Raw genomic sequence first — 19,823 nt, 5'->3', positions numbered from 1 at the left:
TGAATTAGCCAAAACAACTTAGTTTATGGGGGAATAGGCCTTTTTCCCCTCAAAACACAGTCACTTAGATCGATGATGTGGCATCCTAGTCAGATGTTCGTTAACGGAACAATAACGGCGTTTAACGATTTGTGGGTTTAGTCCGGATTTGTTTTGTTCAGGGAGGAAATTCAAACTCTATGTTAGTTCATGGGTTTAGGCACAAGACAAAGTTTCAGGGATGAATCAGCCAAAGCAACTTAGTTTAGGGAGGAATAGGCCGTTTTCCCAGGTTGAGACTATGGTTCTTACGTTTATTTTTAAATTATGTTAAATTGGTCTCGGAACTTATGTTGTATATACTTAATTTAGTGATAAGTCAATCCGAAACTCAAAGCAAAACCACGAACATAAGAGTAGTAGGGATTCCAATTATGAGAACAAAAATTCAAACATAGAGTACCAGGAAATTCAAATCTGAAATAAAAAATGCGAAAATAATCATGAAATGAGAAAGAAGTTCAAAATCCATAGTGGTAACTAGAAACGTTCAATGAGAGCAGTTACAACATAATCCTGAAAAAGATAAAGAAAACAATTATCAAAACAAAATATAAAAGTAGGGAATCTATACTTAAGTTTTAAACTAGTAGTCAGATCAAGATCACAAACCTTATATTGCTACATCACATGTTACTCGATTATGACCTTCTTTACCACAACAGCCGCACTTATGCTTTTTTGATAATTGTGACTGTTGTGATGCTTTTATCTTGTCTTCAGCTGATTCATATCTTCGTTTTCTTCGTCTACCAGGTTGTCTTCTTGTTTCAGGTAGTAAAACTTTTGCAGATTCAACAACCTCTGGGACGCGCCATTCATCTTCAGGAACACCTATTGGATTAATAGTTTCCTCATATAATGATCTCCAAGTGGCAGTTGTATACACATCATCAGCATATGGGTATATACCAAATGACAAAACGTGGCACAGAACGGGGAAAAACAACGACAAATCTACCAAATTAGTCTAACCTTCCAACGTGGACTTAAAAGGAAGAGGTGAAAGAAGAAGACTTTGACGATTAGGGCTAAAAAACGATTTCACCCTCTAGATTTTCGTTTTTAATTTTTTTTTTCATCTGAAAATATTAGAATACGTATTCTAACCATCCTCAGATCGTAATCTAAACAATAAAAACGTAATATTTAATAAATATTCAGTTTCCTTTTTGAAAGATTCACTTTCTATATTTAGGAATTCTAAAACTTTTCAGAAATTGAAATCTATATTATACTAGAAAACGGATTCTAAAATAATTATACGTTTTCTAACGTTTTTAGAACATGTTATAAATCGTAGAATAGATTTTCTGACTAAAATTAGAACATGAAGAAAAGCGTAGAATACATGTTCTAAGGATTTTTGGAAATTGTATTCCGGTCTTCTGAATTTGTTAGAACATGTATCTAATCTAAAAGTCATAGAACATGTACAAAAATTTAGAATACAAACTCTGATTTTCGTAGAACATGTACAAAAGTTTAGAATATAAATTTTGATATTCGTAGAACGCTAGAAAACATATTCTAATAATTTTAGACGAAACTTTATCCATCAAAAAATCAACTTTTTCAACTAAATCATCAATTTTTTTTTTCAAATCATCTATAATCTTGTATATCTACATGTTTTTTTGGTAAAATCATTCAAAAATGCTTAAAATAGAGAGTAGAGGTATTTTAGTCCAAAGTGACATTATAAAAAAAAAAGTGTATATGGTCAAACTTTTTTTTAGAGCTCCTTTATTTCTAATTTTCCCATGTACTATTAGCGGGACTACAAAAAAACATTCGATTTCCTACCACAAAAAACGTAGGAAAACGGTTAAAAATATAATTTCATAGGAAATTTTCTACGAAATACCTTCGTAGGATCATTCGTAAGAAATGGGAAAGAAATTTTTGACCAGTTTTCTACTAAATTTTATCATTTTCAAACAATAAGTTATAAGAAAAAAATTTCAAAAATATAAAAAAGTAAAATAAGTTAAAGAAAATTGAAATTTAACTATAAACTAAATTAAATTAAATTTATTTTAGATGTGGTTCGCTACGATCACTACTCGACCGTAAAACCAGTTGGTACAAATTGCTCTTCACCTCCAATATATGGGCTTTTGTTCATCTAATTGTCTTCTTTGCAATTGGGCTGATTAATATAGGTTCTATTAACTGAAACAATTGGGTCATACATAAGCCACTTTGTATTTTTTTCTTATACATTAAATAGAAACAAAAATCTAACTAATGAAAAACAAGTACTCGGATCCAACTAGTTGGAGAGATACAATTTAGTCTGATTCTTACTATTTGTATGGAATTGGTATGGAGCTTATAAGGAGTAGAATGAAAATCTTAGACTAATAGTAGAATCAACACAGTATGGAGTTTTCTCTTCGAGTGTAAATTAGTATGAACTTTTGTAGGCCTAGGTGTCGTATATCGGTCTAATTTGTTGAATGATAAATTAAGTGCAGACTAATCCGACTTAATTAGTCTGAACCGCATCATATCTACCAACAATTCAAAGCCTAATAGATATTGAAAACATTAGTTCTCATTAATCACAGTCAAGTTTTGGGGGTGTTTAGGTCATTACGTATCCATTAGAGCTTTTAACTTCTTTGAGCTTTTGAAAAATCCAAGAAATCTTTTCTTGGAAGAGACATTCCTAGTTAATAACTTAACATATGGGGTTTGCAAATATGAACCTTTTGCAATTATAAGATATAATAAAATAGTTTTCATTTTCAACCTTTTACAATTAAATTATACATATACAGTAAAACATCTATAAATTAAAAATATCGGGACCATAAAATTCTATTAGTTTATATATAGAGGTATTAATTGAACTATAAATTAACAGTTATTGATTTTTAGAGAGATTTGTGTGATTTTGTAATTTCTTAAAACTTTATTTTTAATCTAAAGAAATTTTTTTTTGGTTAAAATCAAAATCCTTCTATAACCAATTACAAGTAAAAACACAATTATTATGTCTAGAAAACAACACAAAAATTTTTGATGTAGTAAAAACATTAGAAGTGAACTTTACCAAACATTAATGAAAATGTAAGAAAAATAAATAATACTAAAGTCATATTTCACTAAATATTCTTACATATATATATTGATAAATTTATATGTGAACCGAGAATTTTTATTAATTTATAATACTTATTAATTAATCGAGTATTAATTTATAAATGTTTGACTGTATATATATCTAAGATAGTTTTTAATAATATATTAAGATAAGTACGATGGTATATGTTATCATCTTCGTCTTCACCCGCCAACAACTTGTGTGGATCCAAGAGCGAGAGGAAGGAGCTTCTCCATTTGCATTGTCATCTCTATGAGAGTCTTCGAAGCCACGTCTCTGTTTTTACCGACCAAATTCTTCACTTGGCTTGTGTGGTCGGTACAAGTCATTACATCATAGGTTGCGACATTTGGAGAGCGCTTGAGTTCTTCAAGAGCGCTCATGAGAGAATCTCCAATACTTTCATAGGCCTCTTTGCACGTCTGGAACTGTGTCTTCAAGTTCGGCTCCTTTTTTGCTGCTTCATCTGCAAAACTCGCCGACTTCTTGGCTTGCGGTAGGACAATGCCGCGGATCACGGCTGACGCAAGTGGGAGCTGTAGATTAAAATATATATTTCTCAAAATACGATGTACATATTATTTCAAAAGAAAAAATATTGCTTTAAGAATGAGTCAAAATATATATATATATATATATATATATATATATATATATATATATATATATTTTATGTGTTTGAAAAGTGGTTCAAATTTTTTTTTTTCGAACCACAACATTCAATAATTGTTTTTGTTTTCAAGATTTATTAGGCTGATAATCCATGATTAAAAAAAAAAAAATTTAAGAAAACATAGATGATAATGAAAACATAGTTTCGAAAAATCAATTGACATGTAAACGTTGGATAAAAGTATATGCAATTCAAAAACTAATTTGATTGGAGATATGGGTTTAGATATTACCAAGCCAGTGGCAGAAGCAGCAGGAGGATAGGCACTCAATGTTTGCAAACAGAAGGGTTTACTGTCGACTAATGGCATCTGGCATAGTTTATCGATGTATTTTGTGGAGGTTAAGGTTAATGCCGAAACAGGGGATACGAGAACTTGCAATAGAAGTGCCACTGAAACGATCAAGAAACAATGAGAAGAAGAAGCCATTTCTTCGTCGGAGAACGTTTTGTTTCTCTCAACCTATACGTTAATTAAGATTCAACTTTTGGATTTGCTTTTGGACGTTTGTGTTTATTGTTTATATGGGTCAAGTATATATATGTGTGTGTGTAAGGGACTAAAACTTCTCTTGTAAGTCATGAATTTATTACTATCTTTAGTAAAAAAATAAAATCTGATTAGTATTATTCTTTCATTTTCATTCTGTGCTGAAATCTGACTGGTTTGTTGAAATTATACTTTCCTTATTTTTCATCTTAGAACAATCTATACAATTTGTTGACTAGGTTTAATTACTTTTTTTTTTTGGCCAAGTTTTTTTTGACTTTTTGGCTGGTCACTCTATTTTAGTAACGTAAAATTTATAAGACTATATTCTTATTTTCAAAAGCTATAAAAAGAATTAATTTAATACCTACGATTTATTAATGAGGCTTTATTAGTTCAATGATTATAACCATATAGGATTTAGAAATCTTCATTGATTTGAGATAAGATATATATGAATTTTGAAATAGCATAGTTTATCCATGGATTTTAACCTTTCTATTTTTAACTTTCAAATTCATTTAAATCTAATTTGAATTTTGAAAATCCAACAATAAATCATTAAAAGAATAACACATGATTTTAACAAGTATTTAGAAATCATGAGTGGATAACGTGATTTTGATAGAAAAATTATAATCAAGGATCCAATAACACATGGTTTTGTTTTGAATTTCTAAATCAATTAAAATCTATGAACCAATAAACCTCGACTATAGTTTTCTATTTTCAAAAGCTTTTAAAAGAAATATCCATTGTAACTGCATATATGATAAGACGAATGGTTTTATTTTGGGAAAATTAGCAACTTTTGGATGGTGAATGGAAACTTTAACAGAAAGAGAATAAGAATATGTTCAGTAGTTCTTTCAACATGTGGTAATTATGGTTTTTGTGTGTTAGGCATGTACGTATACGTCACATTTGTTTTAATTTACTTGTTTTGCATTTCGAATTCGGGTTCAAATTAATCATTCTACAAATAGATATATAATGCATATGCCTTAGTGGTTCATGTCAAATATCAAAAGACTAAACAACATAAGCAATTGGTTTTTGACATTCTGCTTCTTGAAACTTAAGGAAGCTTAATGAGGAACTTTGTTTTCACCCTTGTCCTTGTGCTCAGCCAAACTCACATAGTTCTCATGAATTTGAGCCACATTTGTTTTTCAGTTTGTCGACTAAGCCCGCACCTTGACAATTAATTCTTTGAGGCTCAGAGATTTTCGCTTGTGATTGAGATAATCTTAAAATCATTCCAAGCTAGTGGAAGTCTCTTAGTGAAAAACCCACCTAATACCTATCAACCTTAGTCTTGTACTTCTTTTCCAAGACAACTTAATGATATACTCCCTCTGTTTTTTAAAAGTTGTCGTTTTAACTGTATTTGGACAAATTAAGAAATGTATACAATGACTATATTAACCTCATAAAAATGACAAGTAATTATTTACAAATAATTTGTGTTCAATAAAATGAGGGTAATTTGGGTAGTTATTGGCATAAATTACATTATTACCTTAAAACGACAACTAATTTAAAACAAAAAAAAAGCTCTAAAACGACAACTATTCGAAAACGGAGGGAGTATTGATTTTCGTTGCAGAAAATTAAATCATTACAATTTTGAAGAAATGCAAACTATAAATTGAAAACCTGAGCCAGCTTTTAACACCAACCACGACTGTATGTGTCATATTCACCCGCCAAGAGCTACTGTCGCTCCAATGGCGACATCAATAAGGTTTTCCATTTGCAATGTCATCTCCATGAACGTTTTCGAGGCGGTGTCTCTGTTTCCCCCGACCAAATCTTTCACGTACATGGTGATGTCCGTACAACGGAAAATGTCATAGTTTGCACTCATTGGAGATTCCTTGAGCTCCCCCCTTGCCATTCTTAGATACAATTGAATACCGTCATATTCATGCTGGCATGAATTGAACTGCGCCTTCAATGTAGGCTCTCTCTTTGCTGTCTCGGCGGCATAACCCCCCGTGTTGTTGGCGTAGGATATGCCGAGGTTGATCACGATGTTAGCGAGTGAAAACTATATATAGATTAGAAAATACAATTATTGACAGTTGTTTCCTAGAAGTTTTCATATTTTATGTTAACGAACTAAAAATGAATTATAAAGATAATGGCAATTCCAAACTATTTTTTTTTTATCTTATACTACAAAACTTTTGCCTCTATATAAAATAAAGAAGGGAAAATTTTGGCAATATACTTTTTTTCTCGCATATTTTTTGATTAGACCATGTGTTCTTTTTCTTTTCCAGTTTGAACTATTTCCATTTTACTACATACAATATATATCATATTATAAATTCAACAGATATGTGGCTTAAGATTAGTACCAAGTCGGTGGCAGAAACCGCGGGAGGATAGGTTCTCAACATTTGCATGCAGAAGGTACCGTTTTCCACATGTTGGCATATCGCATCAATATACTTTGTGGATGTTAAGGCTGAAGGAGATATTAAGAGAATTTCGGATAGAACTGCCATGGAAACGAAAAAGAAACAAACTGAGGAAAAAGCCATTTCCTCCTCTACCGTTGTTGTTTGTGAAGGCGTCATATATGCTGCTTAGAAGAAGAAGAAAATCAAGTAGAATTTGGTTAGTTGGGACTCAATCTTTTATTTTCCATTTCTATTTTTCTATTCTACCGACCTTTTAGATTGAAGGCAAAAGGTATCTCGTTCAACAAAATATGTTTCATATTATTCTCGACCAATTTACTAAGATTTGATTAAGATATAATATATTATTATACTTCATAAAGTTTCTTAGGTTGGAGAAAAATAAGTATAGAAAAAATTCTTTAGATGACATATAATTTCACAAAATCTAGCAGCATCTAAATACAAATTACATTAAATTTTAAAAATGAAAAAAAAAATTACCTTCTGAAAAGAATAACACAAAGATCATAATTATCCAGAATTGAAGAATTTTGTGTTAATCTTTTAACTCTTCTAGATGTAAGATTTTTGCTAACATCTTAACTTTGTTTTTCAAAAGTTTCCGGTTTTCTTAAGTAATATAATAAAAGTGAAAGTGATTTATAACAAATTTCTTAAAATATGAAACCTAGCAGGTACGTGCGGGTCAAAATTTAGTGGTCCTTAGATTTCCAAATCAATTTAAAATTCACTAAGCAAGTTTTCATCAAATACATATGTTCAATCGAAAGAAAAAATGTATTGATCTTAAAAACTAAACACTGTATTGTAAAGAAGTAAAATAAATAATCACAACCTTTTTTACTTGGTAAAATAAATAACCACAACCTTCAACCAGGGGTAAAACGAAAAATGGAAAATCTGACGATGGTATATGTTCTTATCGTTGTCTTTACCCGCCAACAGCGACAGTGGCTCCAACCGCGATAGCAAGAAGCTTCTCCATCATCAATGTCATCGTCATAACAGTCTTCGACGCATTGTCTGAATTTTTCCCTACCGAATTCTTCACCACCGCTATGCTATCACTACAAACCATGACGTCATAGTTGGCAGTGTCTGGCGATACCTTGAGTTCCGAGGCAGCGCTCTTGACAGACTTGCTAATGGTCATAAAGGCATCTTGGCTCGCCGCAAACTGCGTCTTCAAGTTTGGATTCTCCTTTGCCGCATTTCCACTGAAACCCGCACACTTATCGGCATAAGCTATGGCTAGGTTGAGCGTGGCCACAGCTGCTTGAAACTACAAGTTGAAAAAAAAAAAAAAAAATCATCTGTCTGTAATATTATCAAAAAAAAAACAAAAAAAAAAACCTTCGACAACCAAAAGATTTATTAATTTAACAAAAATATGTAATTGATCAAAGAAACTATAAACCTTTTTTTCTATATCTTTTGGAAAGTAACAAGTGATATATCATTTATTTTTCCAACCACAAGTGATATATATATCTTTTTTTGATAAACCAAAAAATAAAAAATATATATCTCTATCTATTGGTTTTGGAAGATAGATATTATTATAGTACCTGGCTGGTGGCAGAAGCAGCGGCAGGGTATGCGGCAGGGTATGCGTTCAAAGTTTTGGCACAGAAGGCTTTGTCGGTAACACGTTGACATATGGCGTCGATGTAATTTGTGGCCGAAGCAGAGATTAAGAGAAATGGTGACAGAACTGCAAGAGAAACTAGGCCAAAATAGTAGGAGGAAGAAGCCATTGTTAGAATTCAGATTTTGGAATTGTATTGTTCATCAATTGTGGTTAGGTTTATATAATACTTGCACGCATGTTAGATAGTACCCCTTGCCCATGGTGAATCTTTAGGTTTTAATTTCCATTTACTTTCTCTTTAGAATTTCATATTTTCAATCTAAAAAAGTACAGATGGATCACAATTTGTGGTCAATCTTCTTATTGTTATCTTTTTTTGGAGAATTTGGTGAATGAACCATAAAATGACCTAATTTTAGAGCAATGACACTAATATTAGATCAATGGCATATTTAAGGGTAGCTTTTATAAAAATAAAACTAAAACACATTTAATGTGGAAATGGATAATTAATTAATTATACCCTTTCTAAAAAGAAACTTGGACAAACACAACACATGACATGGAAGATAGTGGTGGATTTATTCTCCTATTAAAAAGATTTTAAAAGTTTTATATAACAACAACAAAAAAAAAGATTTTAAAGTTGTTTTATATTATAGAAAACAATTGTGTAAGTTTTGACAAAATTTTGGCCAAACTCATTTATGACCCCATTGAGTTTTTTTTTGTTTTTTTGCTTCATGACTTCTCATGTCCTTTCTTTTTTTTTTTCTAGCAAGTTTTTCTTTCCATATCTATTTTTTGCTCATTTTCTTAAAATAATCATGATTCTTAAAATTTTAATACAAATTTAATTTTTATTTATTTTTACACTAATAAAGTTTTCAACTATTTTTAGATATATTATTATTTATATTTTGTAATTTATAATTAATTCTATTCAATAAACTTTCAATATATAATTAAATTTGTTATACTAAAGTGTTATAAAATCCATAAAAGTCTTTCTCATTAATTAAATTATGTTCTTGTATTAACTCTCTAGCTTCATGACTCTTAAAACCAACGTAAGGTTGAAATCTAAAATCTCCATTTGAGAGCTAACTAACGTATTTATACGCTCGAATGCATAGCAATTACTTGCTTCGAAATTAACAAATATTACAATTTGAAACTTATCCTAAGATTCAATTATCAGTGACATATAAAAGTTTTTATATATATGTCATTTGAATCCATTCATATTTTTTTAACAAAAGTAAACCAAAAACCGAAAAAATAAAACCCGACTTAGTTTCAAACTTCAAGCACGACGATGTAAGTTCTCATCATCGTCGTCAACAGCATCGGTGGCTCCAGCAGCGAGATCAAGAAGCTTCTCCATCTGCAATGTCATCTCCATAAGCGTCTTGGAAGCGGTATCGGTGTTTTTCTCGACCAAACCCTTCACACGCCTTATTTCATCGCCAGAAACCATGACGTCGTAGTTGGCAGTGTCTGGTGAGTCCTTGAGTTCCAATAGAGCGCTTTTTAGAGAAGCCAAAATACCAACATAGGCGTCGTGGCACTCATTGAACTGCGTCTTCAATGTTGCGTCCTTTTTGGCTGTCTCGGCTGCGAAACCGGCTGTTTTCTCGCAATGGGATATTGCAAGGCCGACCACGGCCTCCGCCAATGGCAACTACAGATTAAAACATAAGTAGTTTCAAAATTGTAATGACCTTTTTAAACACCTATATATAAAAACTCCTTAAAACAAATGTTGAGTCAAAATAATTTCTATTGAGTTTGGTATTTACGTTTTGCTATGAACAAATAATAAAATTTTGAAAGATTGGTAAAGGGGATTGAATTTGAAGGAGTTCAAATGAACACATAAGCGATTTTAATGAATTTTATTGAATGGTAGCTTAAAAGTTCGAATTTGGTTCTTCACACTTTTTGCATTGAAGTTTTTACGAAATTTCATTTAAATGTTGTTAGTTGTTACCATAGACGCACAAACCATCAAAACCTATATAGATGTGTTTTAGTTTAGAATTATGATTGAATAGCTATGTGGTTAGATGGTTAGTACCAGGCCGGTGGCAGCAGCGGTAGGAGGATAGGTGGTCAATGTTTGGATGCAGAATTGTTTGTTTTTGACTCGTTGGCAATTGGCATCGATGAATTCTCTGTTGACCAAGGCTGAAGCTGGGGCTAAGAGAAATTGTGACAGAACTGCCAAAGTAACGACGAGGAAACAACCAGAGTAAGAAGCCATTTCGTCGCCGGAAAAAGGTTTTATTTCTCTTAACCTCTAAGTATGGGGAATAAGATTTTGGTTTTAGCTTTTGTTGGTTGAGTGAGGCAATATCACTTTGGGTCATATATATACAAATGGGCAGTCTAATTTAAGAATGTCAACTGCGTCAAATTTGGTCAATTTTTACTAAATTTAGTGTGTTCTCAGTTTGGACGATCGCTATAAATAGGTCATTGTCATGGTTCCTTTAACTTTGGTCAGCAGACATAAATATTCAAACTTATCGCCTTTCTTTATTTAGAAAGAAAAACTGTAAGATAAAACTGTGGTTTCGTCTATTTTAAGGCAATAGAGAGAGTAACCTAAATCATTAGAAATCATTAATCAATCATCACGGCAAAACATTCAAAAAGTTGAATAGTTAAAACTTAATTTGACCCCTACGCTTACACTAAACTTATTCACAGATAGTGTTCACAACTCCCAAATCGAACCATACCCGTAAATTAATGAAAAATTGAAAACAATAAAACTTAGTAAGAAAGAGAAAAGCTTCAAAAGAATTACCCTCTTTACTACCATAGTTCACCAATCACCGTCCCTCCTCTGCAGCTGCATAGCTTCTACTTTCCCTTACTGAAGAACCAGCAATTACGTCGTCCTCTTGTACATTACGTCTTGTTTCCCAGTTTCCGTGCCTGGCTTCTGATCGAATTGTTGGTGCTCTCTCATTAGACCCGACTCTCATTTGGTCAATATCGATCTTGTGATGCGCTGTATCGCTGCCCTCTTCGACATTTAAACAGTGCTGGAGTTTCAAAACATCTTCATCGATGTCTAGATCGTCTTCCACCTTCTGACGCCGTTCCTCCCTATTTTCTTCATCTGCTTCTTCCGGTCGTTCCCATGTGGTAGCCAATGTAATATTCTTTGGAGATTCTTCTTTGATGAACGCTCTGAAGTCATTCCTCGAGGGTTTAACTTTTGAGCAAAATGTCTCAAGAAAATTGTTTGAACACCCACGGTTATAAACGTTGATTCTGTTGTCTGATCTGTACCGGAAATTCTCATAGGTCGTCTGAAAAATCGCAATGCAAGGTATCAGATGAGACACAGTTTACACAATACATACCCGGAGCAGAACAAAACTAACCTGGTTTGTGCTAATGAGGTACAAGTGAAACCCAGTAAGCCCTCCAACAAACCACAGGGAAATAAAGCAATATATCATCAGCATAACCGCCCAGGGTGATTCTCGCATTGCCCTCCACACAGTACCTTGATGGTTATCCATCAGAACCTTGATGTATAATGCCGACATCGAAAAAATGTAGATGCAGAGAATAGTTGCCGAAGAAACAAACATAAAGAAGTACCTATAGTTTCTCTGCCCACAACACCCACAAAACAAAATGTCAAGATGGAAAATTAAGTTCACAGTTTTGTCAACAACAGATAAACCAGATCCTCAAATATGAAATCCTTTTATAGAAAATCCTGCACATTTTTCAGCCTATAAGAAGTTATGAACTGCATATCTTCCTAGTTTAATATGATTTTGAATCAGCTTACCACTCCAATGCATTGGCCTACCCAAGGGCAATGATGATCAAAGCGCTCAACACAGTTGTTGCAAATGGAACAATGGGAGCAACGAGGAGGCCGATAAAGCATGCATGTATCACAATATTTAACTCTAACAGAAACGCCATAAACCATGACTTCCTTCGTCCTAGGAATTTGAACAGTGGGTGTTTGTCTTCCATCACTTGATGCAGTTGTATCATAGCATAGTTCTTCCTCTGGCGGATGCGAATTTCTTGGAACGATTCCAGGATCCCGCGCAGAAGTGAGGAATAGAAGGATCAGTACCTATTAAAAAGCAGTTATATGATTTTTTTTTAAAGCATAAATGAGGTAAGAACACTAAACCTGCCCATAAAAACATAATCCGAAAGCCATACAAAAAGTGACAAACATTCAACGTAATACCTCAAACTTTATCTCTAAGCTAGAGGAAAGAACATAACAATGAACATAGTACGATACATTTTCTTGTGGAGTGATTTCATTATTTTGGTTAGATTCTTAACTTATTGTGTTATGATTACCAGTGAATCATACTATGATGCATTTATATAATCAACATTCAAATTTTTTTATAAAAAAGAGTTCCTATAATATCCCATGATAAGTTAAAAGGTATACAAAAATTCATGTGATCACATATCAAATGGGCATTGGAGAAGACTTACAAAGACAGTAAATAGGACTCCTGCCACTAAAAACACATGTCCCGCATTGTTTGGTAAGAGCTCGCGGCGAAGATGTGTTGCAACAAATACAGAAAAGAAACAAACTGGAGTTATGATGAGCAGGAAGGTAAAAGGAATAGACCAAGCATCTGGCCCAAAAATCAATCTCCCACCAAATAAAAACTTCTGCAAAAGAGCAACAAAAGAGAATCATGTTCAGTATAAAATACAGCATGGAGCAAAGCATTAAAAGCTATATTCAAAAGTGTTTAATGGGTTCCATTGACAATAAAGTTGGCGAAAAATGCTTGGAGAGTGAACCAATGATGACTAGAAAGCTCATCAATGTCGAAAATATGGCGATCACAACAGCATGGAAACAAACCAAATCTAACAACCAAGATATTCATGTTCATACTTAGACCTTCATCACTATCAACAGTGAAAAAGATTCGAACTTTAAACACATTCAATACACAAAATTCGACATATCTAGATGAATCCAATAAAGCTCACCGATGTAATCTCACTGAAAATGCTCTCTTCACACACAAAATGTCTACATTGTACTCACAAAACTTACATGCTATATAAATCAAATCCACATAAAACTACGACAGTGAAGTGATAAAAACGTCGCCTTTACGAAAACCTAACAAATAATTGTAGATTTCTTGAAATGCAGATTCCAGAAAAAAGGGAAATCGAGAGTCAAAGGACCTTACATTACTTCCCTTCCAGGCTTCGAAGACCCGTCTCGCCATTGGAATCAGCGAACGGATCAGAGACTACTCCTCGCTACACTCTCTTGAGGATCCTAAACAAATTTCTTCACCGATTCATTTCGTTTCAGAATTGGAGTCACCAAAACCTAAGTGTTGTCTCTCTCTCTCTCTAGCAACAAATTTCCAAAACAAAATTGAAGTTTTTGTGTGGTGTGATCTCTTCTCTCTTCTCTTCTCTCGCTCACAAAAGGCGTTTCGTTTCTGGATTGTCTCCCGAGAGAGACGAACATTACAGTTTTGTTCCTTTTTTTTTTTTTTTTTTTTTAATTACGCATATTAAATTATATATTTTTTAATGTTTTAAAAACCGGACCGGTTTTGTAGCCGAAATTGGGTTGAGCCAGTGTCTGGTCCGGTTTAAGAACATTTTAGCTACAAGTACAAGATTTATACTGAATGGCTAGAAAAGACATGAAATGCCAAGAGATAGTCTTAATCATGAAACAAGAGGCAAAAAATTGCTACCATGGACAAAAGACTACCAAAATATCCCACCAAATCACGTGTTTGTTTGGCACGAAAACAAATATCACAATGTTTGATCATCTTTAGACTAATTTTGTGTTTATCATTATAATTGGAGATAGACCAAATTCTCACATATTTTCATATAATGAAACTAGGATTTAACTCGCTGTATATCGCGGAACAAAATGTTTGTTTCACACAGTTTTTAGTAAATCAATATGATCGACATGTACAATATTGATGATGTTAATAAATAATAAAATAAGAATTTAACTCGTATTGAAGCGTCATGTTAATGATATTTTAAATTTTTATAAAGTCGATTCACACCTCTCCCGCCATATAGCATGTCCCGTGTTATTTAAAACTTTTTTATTGATTGGTGATCTAGGGGATAATAATGTGACTTGGTTCATTTGCCATTTATGCAGTGATTCTTGTACTTTTTACACCTTGTGAATTAGTAGTGTACTATATTTATTATTAGTATTTTTTTTTTTTTAGTCAAACATCTGATTTTCATTAACCTAAAGAGTCTCAACCTAAAACAGAATAGGAAATACATCCAAAGGTAAGGAAATACAAAGTAGTAAGGCAACAAGCGCCAAAAAGGCCATCAAAAGATAGCTAAACGAGGGATAGATAAGTTACAAATCACAAGGAGAATATAAGAGACCAACAAACAAGTACAATCTCAATATCTTCTTGATTGACCACATGGATAATAACCTGAACGGTTATAAACTCTTCGACAAAGGTAGAGGAGACTATCAGTCGGGAGGAGGAACCTTGCAATACCGACAAGTCTTGATCATCCATAGGACTCCAAACAAGAGGGAATTTTGGGAAGAGAATTTGCTTCAAAGAAGCAAAACAAGCATCTAAGAATGCTTTCTTGAGTGCCAAACTGTCTGCTACAAGGACAATAATGAAGCATTGTCGAAGCGATAGCTTTTTAGATGCAAGGTGACTTTGAATGTCTTCAAAACACCAATCCTTTCGGCTAAGGATAGAACCATCAAGCAGGAGAACTTCAGAAGAAATGATGAAGGACCATCCCATACCAGTGAGAGATGAGATGGCAAGCCTAGCAACACCAAAGAAGGATTTCATCCCTGCAACTAAACAATTTTCTCACAAAGAAGAAATTGATAGAACAAACATCTCCACAAAGGAGTAAGAATGGCAACGAAGGCCCAAACATAAACAGTCCAAGCAATTAACAAGAGCCTTGAGATAAACCATACAATAAGAGACTCACATTCCCAAAGATAGATCCTATCAAGGATTGTATCCAATATAGCAAATGAAGATAAACTATCCCTAGCTAAATAAGGGAAAGAAAACAACAAGACAAATGTATACTTGTACGGACCCGAAATGAAATCGGTAATATATAGATCTGCATACTGAAGTAGGAGGTCGCATAAATACGTTAAGAATGTCACTAGAAGACACAACCCTAGTTTCAACCCGAGAGACGGTAGCGAAATACCGCGAGTAAAGAGGATGAGGAAGGAAGGTGGATGAGATCACAGGGGAAGCATGCCTTTCGAGGGGTGGAGGCGGTGGATCTGGAGGATTTAACCTGATAAAAATTCCATGTTTTCAATTGCCTATTTTTTCATAATTGCCTCTCCAGTTTTGTAGATCTACAACTGCAACTAAGTTTTTGCTAATACTCACACCTCTACCTCCTACTGCACTTATCTCATCTCCTACATCAAGTATGGTCACTAAAAGTATTTTAGAGATAGAAAGTAACATTAAGCAGATTATTGAGATAGAAAGTAACATTAAGTAACATTAATTGTTGATATTTTTGTTAAAATCATCATTTGATGGTTTGAACATGTCCTAATATATGGTAAACCCGTTTTTGATAAAAGACAGCTCATGGATGTTGATATCTTTTTTACATTACCAATGGATGTTGATGAATCCAAGTTGTTGCACGAACTTGATATTTCAATCACTAATTACGGCACCAACGAGGAGTTCGAATGTTCGATCAACATCCATCGGCTTTCTTTCGTCAACGATGGATTTATATACCATATCTTGGGACATTTCGAACCATGATAATCTTAACAAAAACATCAACAATTAGTGATTGAAACATCAAGTTCATGCAATAACTTAATTTCATCAACTAAAGAGAAAAGAAAACAGAGGAATACCACATACTGTACGAAGAGAATTCTGACAATAACTGAATTATTGTCCATATTCTATAGCTGATCACGACACTCACATTCAATTTTAGAAGATTTTCTATGTATGTATAGGTGATCTCATTGGTGAGTTAAAAATTAGGGAAAATTTTTAAAAATGAAAATCTTTAATAAATAGAGAGTTTTAAACTCTATGTAAAAATAATGATGTCACTAAAATTAACATATCCTTCTAATTGACTAGGGATAAATCATATAAAAACAAAGCCAAAATCTAAGTTAGGGATATCATAAAAAAACCAAATCTATAAATCAAAGTTGACCACATTATGAAAAAACTATCTCATATGGTTTTTTAATGTGAGCGATAATATGAAATCAAGAGAAAAAATAATAAGTTTCAATCAAAAGTAAAAGAACGGAATTCGGAAAAAGTAAAATTAGAAACTCTACTATGAAAAATAATTTGACATATGAGGTAGATAAATGAGATCCTTTTATAGATACATAGAGATTTGTTTATGAAGAACTAATTCAAAAATAAAATTAAAATTAAAACCTTTAAGAACAAACGTAAAACTTTATATTACTATAAAATCAAAAGATATGAATCCAAATTAATATGATATAGCACGTTTACATCGACATTCACAGAGAAGAGTGAAGACGATATCTATATAATTTATACACAACAATAATTCTGAAAAGCTCTAGACGGATTGATTTCATGTTCGCCTTTTTGATTTTGGTAAGAGATAAATCATCTAAAAACAGATGCCATGTATAATCATGCATCTATCTTGATGAAAATATTTAATGTTTTATGAATAAATATAAAATTTATAGTAGTATATGTGTATAGAAAAAATAATTTGGGAAAGATATGAGTATTGTAATGAAAGGAAAGGCAACTATTTATAACAAATGAGTTTAAGGTACTAAGAGTTTAGTGGGGCATTATATTATTCCATACTTCATACGTTATTAGTTCATAAGTTATTAGGATTTTAGGATTTTAATAGAATTTTAGTGGAGATGAATAAGTTACTCAATTAGTGAAAGAAAACGTTACATGATTTTTAATTAACTTTAATACATGATTTTTAATTTAAATTTCTTATATTAATTGTGCGAGAGGACTCAACTATTTAAACATAACATTTTAGTCTATACTATATATTTCCTTGCATTTAGATAAATATTTTGGCAAAAGAAATTAGAGAAAATTTTAGATTTGAAATACATGTCAAGTATACCAATCAGGTAAAAGAAATGATTTTTTGGAATTAAGATTGACTTAAAATTATAGAACTTATGGTTTAAAATAAATCAAAAGAAACAAAGTTAGGAAGAGTTAGGAAAAAACTAGAAAACGTTACATGATATTCAATTGGTTTTAATACATAATTTTTAAATTAAATTCTTCTATTAATTGGGTTTTGATGAGATGACTCAACTTTTTAAACGTAACATTTAGTCTATACTATTTCCATTTAGATAAATATTTTGGCAACCTTTTTTTTTTTTACTTTGAGTGATGAAAAATAAATCAAATAAATGTAGAGAAATTGTTAATAATGTCCTGTTTCACACACCCTTTTTTAACATTGCCCCTTTTTGCTTGTCATTTTTAAAAATACCCCTTAATTAATTCAAATATGACCAAAGTACCCTTGCTTTCATAACCTAAGATCTGCACGGTTCTCTCAACCATTCTCTCTCTTTCTCTCATTTCGATCGGCGACGATTTTCCGATCTCGATTCCGATATCTCGATTCCGATATCAAATCGGCGTCTCCTTTCGATTTCGCTTTCTATCGGTGGTAAAATCTCGTTGTTCGTTTTCGATTTGATCTGTTCGATTTCGATCGGCGTTAACATCTTTTTGTTCGATTTTGATTTCTCAGCGTCTCCGTCTCCGTCTGTGTTTTATTTCGATCTGTCCCACATCGATTCCAGGTTAGATTCCTCACTATGTTTTAGAAGCTTTTTTGAAAGGTTTGTCTTTTGGAAGTTAGATTCTGTGGTTTGATTCTGTGGTTAGATTCTGTGTTTCTGTGAAAGTTTGGTCTTCTTGAAGCTTTTTTGATCTCATTATTGACTGATAACGCTTGATTTGACTGCTTGATTTTGAACTGTAGATTTTACAACATTGGTTTGATTCTGTGGTTAGATTCTGTGTTTCTGTGAAAGTTTGGTCTTCTTGAAGCTTTTTTGATCTCATTATTGACTGATAACGCTTGATTTGACTGCTTGATTTTGAACTGTAGATTTTACAACATTTTTAAAGGTTCGTTCTTAACTTGTAAATGCTTCTTAATGCTTGATTTAGGGTATATCCTCTCTGATTTATTCCATTTCTTGATTTTATAACCGTTAACTGTGGATTTTACAACATTTTTTAAAGGTTCGTTATTAATGCTGAATTATTCATTTGCTGTAATTTACAACCGTTTTAAAAAGGTCTTAAATGCTGAATTATTCCTTTTCTGTATTTTACAACCGTTTTAAATGTTTTACATTCTTGATATGGTTTTTATGCTTGGTTTTTACGCAGATGTCTAACAATGACTCATTGGATGTGCTTAACCTACCGCCCCGTATATATAATCCCGGGTTTGAACCAAACATTGGAGCTGTTGTTATTCAACATTTCGAAACGCATTTGGTCAAAAAAGTTGAGCTCGCACTAGGGGAGGAACAGTTTAATCTAATTAAAGCCTCTTTCCTTGGTCCTATTATTGAACTAGCAAAAAGAAGTGGAGTTAATTTTTCGGGGAAGATTTTCCACTTCTTGATGCAGCGAAGGTTGCTTTTAAAGGAGAAGAATCTCTGGTTCACATTTGACTCCCAGCCAATGCGATTCTCAGAGAGAGAATTCTTGCTTACCACAGGTATATCTAAATTAGTTTTGTTTTGTAAGTTTTTAATCAATTTACAATGTGTTTTAAAAGTTTTACAATGTATTTAAAAACATTTAACAATGTGTTTTACAAGTTTTTATAAAACTCTAATATCAAATTTGTATTCACTTACAGGTGTTCAGTGTGACCTGATTGATAGTGAAATGCTTCGAAAAGGCAAAGCTCCATCAAAAGCTCCATATTTCTGGACTCAGAAAGAGCATTTTACGCTGGAACAACTCCAAAAACGTTTGTTTGAACCAAATCAGCTGCATCCGCTGGATGCTGAAGAGAAACTGAGTCTAGGTATGGTAATTTTGACAGAAGCCTTTCTCTTTACACCAGGTTCGTTGGAGAAAATCCCTTTGTCTAGACTGGTACATGCTTCAGAATTCGCAATCTACACATCTCAACCGTGGGGCAAGCATGCATATAGGGTTCTTGCTACAAGCATCCAACGGATAAATGAGAATACTTGGGCAAGAGGCACATATGAAGTAAAGGGATTTGCAATGGCGATACTACTATGGGCCTTCAGCGCAGTTCCATCTTTGGGCTCAGCGTTTGCAACAGAATGTGTTACATCGAGATCTGAGTATCCTTTGTGTTTGAAATGGGAAACAACTCAAACACCAAGATTTTCTCATGTT

At 32.8% G+C, this 19,823-nt stretch overlaps 7 protein-coding genes across 7 annotated transcripts in view; 1 reads left to right on the top strand and 6 right to left on the bottom strand.

Annotated features, from left to right (window-relative positions):
* Positions 1 to 3,281: 3,281 nt before the first annotated feature.
* On the bottom strand, positions 3,282 to 4,575 carry LOC9300107. The gene is made up of 2 exons (XM_002863985.2): positions 4,057 to 4,575; positions 3,282 to 3,687 (listed from the first exon to the last, which is right to left on the bottom strand). Exons 1-2 carry the CDS (start codon positions 4,252 to 4,254, stop codon positions 3,334 to 3,336), a joined length of 552 nt encoding a protein of 183 aa, XP_002864031.1. The 5' UTR covers positions 4,255 to 4,575; the 3' UTR covers positions 3,282 to 3,333.
* A 1,303-nt stretch (positions 4,576 to 5,878) lies between these two features.
* LOC9300106 lies at positions 5,879 to 7,349 on the bottom strand. Its single transcript, XM_002863984.2, has 2 exons — positions 6,681 to 7,349; positions 5,879 to 6,367 (listed from the first exon to the last, which is right to left on the bottom strand). The coding sequence occupies exons 1-2, from the start codon at positions 6,900 to 6,902 to the stop codon at positions 6,017 to 6,019; spliced, it is 573 nt and encodes a 190-aa protein (XP_002864030.2). The 5' UTR covers positions 6,903 to 7,349; the 3' UTR covers positions 5,879 to 6,016.
* A 79-nt stretch (positions 7,350 to 7,428) lies between these two features.
* LOC9300105 lies at positions 7,429 to 8,638 on the bottom strand. Its single transcript, XM_002863983.2, has 2 exons — positions 8,318 to 8,638; positions 7,429 to 8,031 (listed from the first exon to the last, which is right to left on the bottom strand). The coding sequence occupies exons 1-2, from the start codon at positions 8,504 to 8,506 to the stop codon at positions 7,681 to 7,683; spliced, it is 540 nt and encodes a 179-aa protein (XP_002864029.1). The 5' UTR covers positions 8,507 to 8,638; the 3' UTR covers positions 7,429 to 7,680.
* Positions 8,639 to 9,416: 778 nt separating this feature from the next.
* LOC9300104 lies at positions 9,417 to 10,698 on the bottom strand. Its single transcript, XM_002863982.2, has 2 exons — positions 10,421 to 10,698; positions 9,417 to 10,024 (listed from the first exon to the last, which is right to left on the bottom strand). The coding sequence occupies exons 1-2, from the start codon at positions 10,604 to 10,606 to the stop codon at positions 9,647 to 9,649; spliced, it is 564 nt and encodes a 187-aa protein (XP_002864028.1). The 5' UTR covers positions 10,607 to 10,698; the 3' UTR covers positions 9,417 to 9,646.
* A 243-nt stretch (positions 10,699 to 10,941) lies between these two features.
* On the bottom strand, positions 10,942 to 13,850 carry LOC9300103 (probable protein S-acyltransferase 9). The gene is made up of 5 exons (XM_021015570.1): positions 13,569 to 13,850; positions 12,844 to 13,029; positions 12,161 to 12,460; positions 11,742 to 11,975; positions 10,942 to 11,666 (listed from the first exon to the last, which is right to left on the bottom strand). The coding sequence occupies exons 1-5, from the start codon at positions 13,605 to 13,607 to the stop codon at positions 11,181 to 11,183; spliced, it is 1,245 nt and encodes a 414-aa protein (XP_020871229.1). The 5' UTR covers positions 13,608 to 13,850; the 3' UTR covers positions 10,942 to 11,180.
* A 788-nt stretch (positions 13,851 to 14,638) lies between these two features.
* Positions 14,639 to 15,359, bottom strand: LOC9301847. The gene is given in 3 exon segments (XM_002863980.2): positions 14,639 to 14,753; positions 14,755 to 14,954; positions 14,956 to 15,359. Coding segments are annotated over 3 exon segments (393 nt in total). The 5' UTR covers positions 15,034 to 15,359.
* A 3,369-nt stretch (positions 15,360 to 18,728) lies between these two features.
* The window catches only part of LOC9300102, a 2,658-nt gene continuing 1,563 nt past the window's right edge, over positions 18,729 to 19,823 (top strand). The window contains exons 1-2 of the mRNA XM_021015761.1: positions 18,729 to 19,164; positions 19,309 to 19,820. Of these exons, the coding sequence (XP_020871420.1) occupies positions 18,741 to 19,164; positions 19,309 to 19,820 (936 nt within the window). The 5' untranslated portion in view covers positions 18,729 to 18,740. The remainder of the gene's footprint in view (positions 19,165 to 19,308; positions 19,821 to 19,823) is intronic.

This window comes from Arabidopsis lyrata, assembly GCF_000004255.2.
Source record: "Arabidopsis lyrata subsp. lyrata unplaced genomic scaffold ARALYscaffold_8, whole genome shotgun sequence".
NCBI classification, from domain to species: Eukaryota; Viridiplantae; Streptophyta; class Magnoliopsida; order Brassicales; family Brassicaceae; genus Arabidopsis; species Arabidopsis lyrata.
The sequence above is the reverse complement of the archived record's forward strand: the minus strand, read 5'-3'. Positions and strand labels throughout refer to the sequence as shown.

Bases quoted from the DNA above. Each gene is read 5' to 3' on its own strand.
- LOC9300105 (XM_002863983.2), bottom strand. From the start codon at position 8,506: ATGGCTTCTTCCTCCTACTATTTTGGCCTAGTTTCTCTTGCAGTTCTG. The intron at 8,032-8,317 runs GTACTATAATAA...TTCAACTTGTAG, and splicing joins CTGCTTCTGCCACCAGCCAG to TTTCAAGCAGCTGTGGCCAC.
- LOC9300103 (XM_021015570.1), bottom strand. From the start codon at position 13,607: ATGGCGAGACGGGTCTTCGAAGCCTGGAAGGGAAGTAAT. The intron at 12,461-12,843 runs GTAAGTCTTCTC...GCTTTTTAATAG, and splicing joins GAGTCCTATTTACTGTCTTT to GTACTGATCCTTCTATTCCT. The intron at 11,976-12,160 runs GTAAGCTGATTC...TGTTGTGGGCAG, and splicing joins TAGGCCAATGCATTGGAGTG to AGAAACTATAGGTACTTCTT.
- LOC9300104 (XM_002863982.2), bottom strand. From the start codon at position 10,606: ATGGCTTCTTACTCTGGTTGTTTCCTCGTCGTTACTTTGGCAGTTCTG. The intron at 10,025-10,420 runs GTACTAACCATC...TTTAATCTGTAG, and splicing joins CCGCTGCTGCCACCGGCCTG to TTGCCATTGGCGGAGGCCGT.
- LOC9300107 (XM_002863985.2), bottom strand. From the start codon at position 4,254: ATGGCTTCTTCTTCTCATTGTTTCTTGATCGTTTCAGTGGCACTTCTA. The intron at 3,688-4,056 runs GTAATATCTAAA...TTTAATCTACAG, and splicing joins CTGCTTCTGCCACTGGCTTG to CTCCCACTTGCGTCAGCCGT.
- LOC9300106 (XM_002863984.2), bottom strand. From the start codon at position 6,902: ATGACGCCTTCACAAACAACAACGGTAGAGGAGGAAATGGCTTTTTCC. The intron at 6,368-6,680 runs GTACTAATCTTA...ATCTATATATAG, and splicing joins CGGTTTCTGCCACCGACTTG to TTTTCACTCGCTAACATCGT.